We start from the raw sequence: 2,482 nt of genomic DNA, 5'->3' as shown, positions 1-2,482 counted from the left end.
TAAAAGGAATAAAAACCAAATAAATACTCAGAATTCTCGTCTTTATTCCAGTTGGTTCAATATCCTACATCATCAGATTCATCGGAGTTTGGCTCAAATTTTGTCGCATTTCATTTCTTCTTTTTATATCACCTCACGTTGCCATAATTGTAGCCGTACCAGAGCTGCTGATTAGTTTAATCTAAACAACTCAAATCCACAGAATCAAGCTAGTTGGCCAACTTCTAAGCTGTCTAGCTGCATATAATTCTTTTTTAAGTGTGCATTTGTACTTTGGATTGCACTTGGGACCTCTTATATTTGAGCTGGCAATGACTAGAACCTGCCTAAACTGCCATCCGAGGGATCTTTCATGTTTATGTTGGCTCGCCCATCCAACAATATATATGATCAGTCTCATATATAGGTTTTAAGAATCCCTCCTTCACATCCACATGAACTGGCTGACATTTTCCTGATCTACCACTCTGATATCATGGACAAACTCAAGGAAGACGTTGGCCAAACGGTAACTTCATCGATGAGCTCTTTCATCGTCTAGTTTTCTGCAGACTGATGCCAATATATATTGATAACAGGAAAGAAATATTGGAATCATGATTTGAGTTCTTGCAAGCTAGCTTGGCACTCCAAGCGCAGTGATGACTTCATCTTCACAGGAGAAACGGAAGCACGAGTCTATGAGCCATAATTACTATCATTCTAAAGATGAGAAATCCTAGAGATTGCAAATTTGACTTGTCTTGAGAAGAGGAAAAGCAACCTTACTATTGTCTTGGGACCAACCAAGGTCAGAGTCTCTTGAAACTAACCCCCATTAGCATCAAAAGAACGCAGCACACTCTTTGTTGCATCACCACTCATTCCACGGTTAGGGCAAAACGCATCAAGCCATCCACATCCATTAGGCCTTCCAAGAACACCGAGCCAAAGAAACATTTTATATGGAACTGTTTAGAGATGAGAAATCCTTGGGCTAATATATAAATCACCGCCACAGCAAAATTTAGCTCATAGGTGCAGAAGAGATTTAACTTAAGTTTGTTACATTGAAGAGCGGGACAATCCTTATGGAGGTAAAGGCAAAGGGTAGCTTCTAATAGCATCGATCTTAATTTATTATATGGCAGCAATAATCACATAAGCAAGCTCCTAATTATCGCTGCTTGGGCACTGGTTGTGTCGGTCGTGGCAAGGAGCTCTGACAGCCTCTCACTCAAATCATCGACCTCTTGATGCAGGCTCCTAATGTGGTTACAGGTGTCTTGCAAGACCCTGGCCGCCGGCATCTGCACCCAAAGGCCAAATTATAATAATGCTTTAGTGGAAATAAGAGCAAATGAGCTTGCAAAAAATTAAGGTGGGTATGAAACCTACACTGTTGTTGCTCCTAATGCCGGCTTCGGGGAGCAGCGCTTGCAACTTGGACACGAGATCATTGATCTGTTCATCTGTGATTCTCGATGAGCTTGACTGCCTTGATCGAGTAGTCCTCCTGCTGGACATGTTTAATGTCAATAATGGGATGTGTTCTTTAGTGTAGGTTGAATCAGTGACACGTTAGGGAGCTGGTAAGGGTCTCAAAAAAAAGGCCGTCTAAGAGACTAAGCTAGTGGCAGTTCTATATGTGGAAGAGAGGGAAGTAAGCACAAGATCGCAGTGAGATGTGAGGGATGGGAGATGAGACAGGGGGAGGACAGGGAGAGGGGTGTCAGAAGAACATCTGTTTGGTGGAAGGAGGGAGCGAGAGAGAAAAGTAAAAGAGGCAATGGAGAAACACAGGTGCGAGGGAGAAAGAAAAGGGCGAGTGTGGTATTTAAATAGCGTGGGGAAGGGGCCGGGGAGCGAGAGAGAGGAGAGAGAGAGAGAATCGCACCTGAGGATTCGCTACAGTGTCCTCTGGTCGTATGTCTGCCGATGGAGAAATTGGTGCCTGCACCGCAAGCACCACGTGGCCATGCAGACGGCCAATCACGGCCCGTTGGTTCTTACCAGCCCCATGCCACGATGGAGGTTTAATCTGAGGTAGAATCTTCTTATTATATTCCTGTAATGAATTTTACGTGGTACAAAAAAAATTAGTGACGGTAATTCATCAAAAATATATATATATATATATATATATATATATATATAACTTATTTAGAAAATAATATATATTTTAGAATACATAAAACATTTATTAATAAAATGTCATTTTTATTAATGCATTAATATATTATTAAGTATTATTAATATCCATGTATTAATAAAATGTTATTATTTTTTTGATGGAATATGTTATTTTTATTAAAATATAATTAGTATTATCAGTATTATTAATTTATTAATTTTATTATTTATTAAAATATTATTATTTTTCACAATGTATTAAAATATAATCCTCCGGATCTGCCGCGTATATATTTTTCTTTGAAGCCATCCAATCTAGTAATGTAAAAAATCTTGTTGATTTCCTTTTTGTATGTTAAAATTAAATTAT

At 39.0% G+C, this 2,482-nt stretch overlaps 1 protein-coding gene across 1 annotated transcript; it reads right to left on the bottom strand.

The window, feature by feature from the left end:
* Positions 1–423: 423 nt before the first annotated feature.
* On the bottom strand, positions 424–1,779 carry LOC140859221 (transcription factor ILI6-like). Its single transcript, XM_073260890.1, has 2 exons — positions 1,378–1,779; positions 424–1,289 (listed from the first exon to the last, which is right to left on the bottom strand). The coding sequence occupies exons 1-2, from the start codon at positions 1,504–1,506 to the stop codon at positions 1,137–1,139; spliced, it is 282 nt and encodes a 93-aa protein (XP_073116991.1). The 5' UTR covers positions 1,507–1,779; the 3' UTR covers positions 424–1,136.
* Positions 1,780–2,482: the final 703 nt, after the last annotated feature.

The sequence above is a fragment of the Elaeis guineensis genome, chromosome 7, assembly GCF_000442705.2.
Source record: "Elaeis guineensis isolate ETL-2024a chromosome 7, EG11, whole genome shotgun sequence".
Lineage (NCBI taxonomy): Eukaryota > Viridiplantae > Streptophyta > Magnoliopsida > Arecales > Arecaceae > Elaeis > Elaeis guineensis.
The sequence above is the reverse complement of the archived record's forward strand: the minus strand, read 5'-3'. Positions and strand labels throughout refer to the sequence as shown.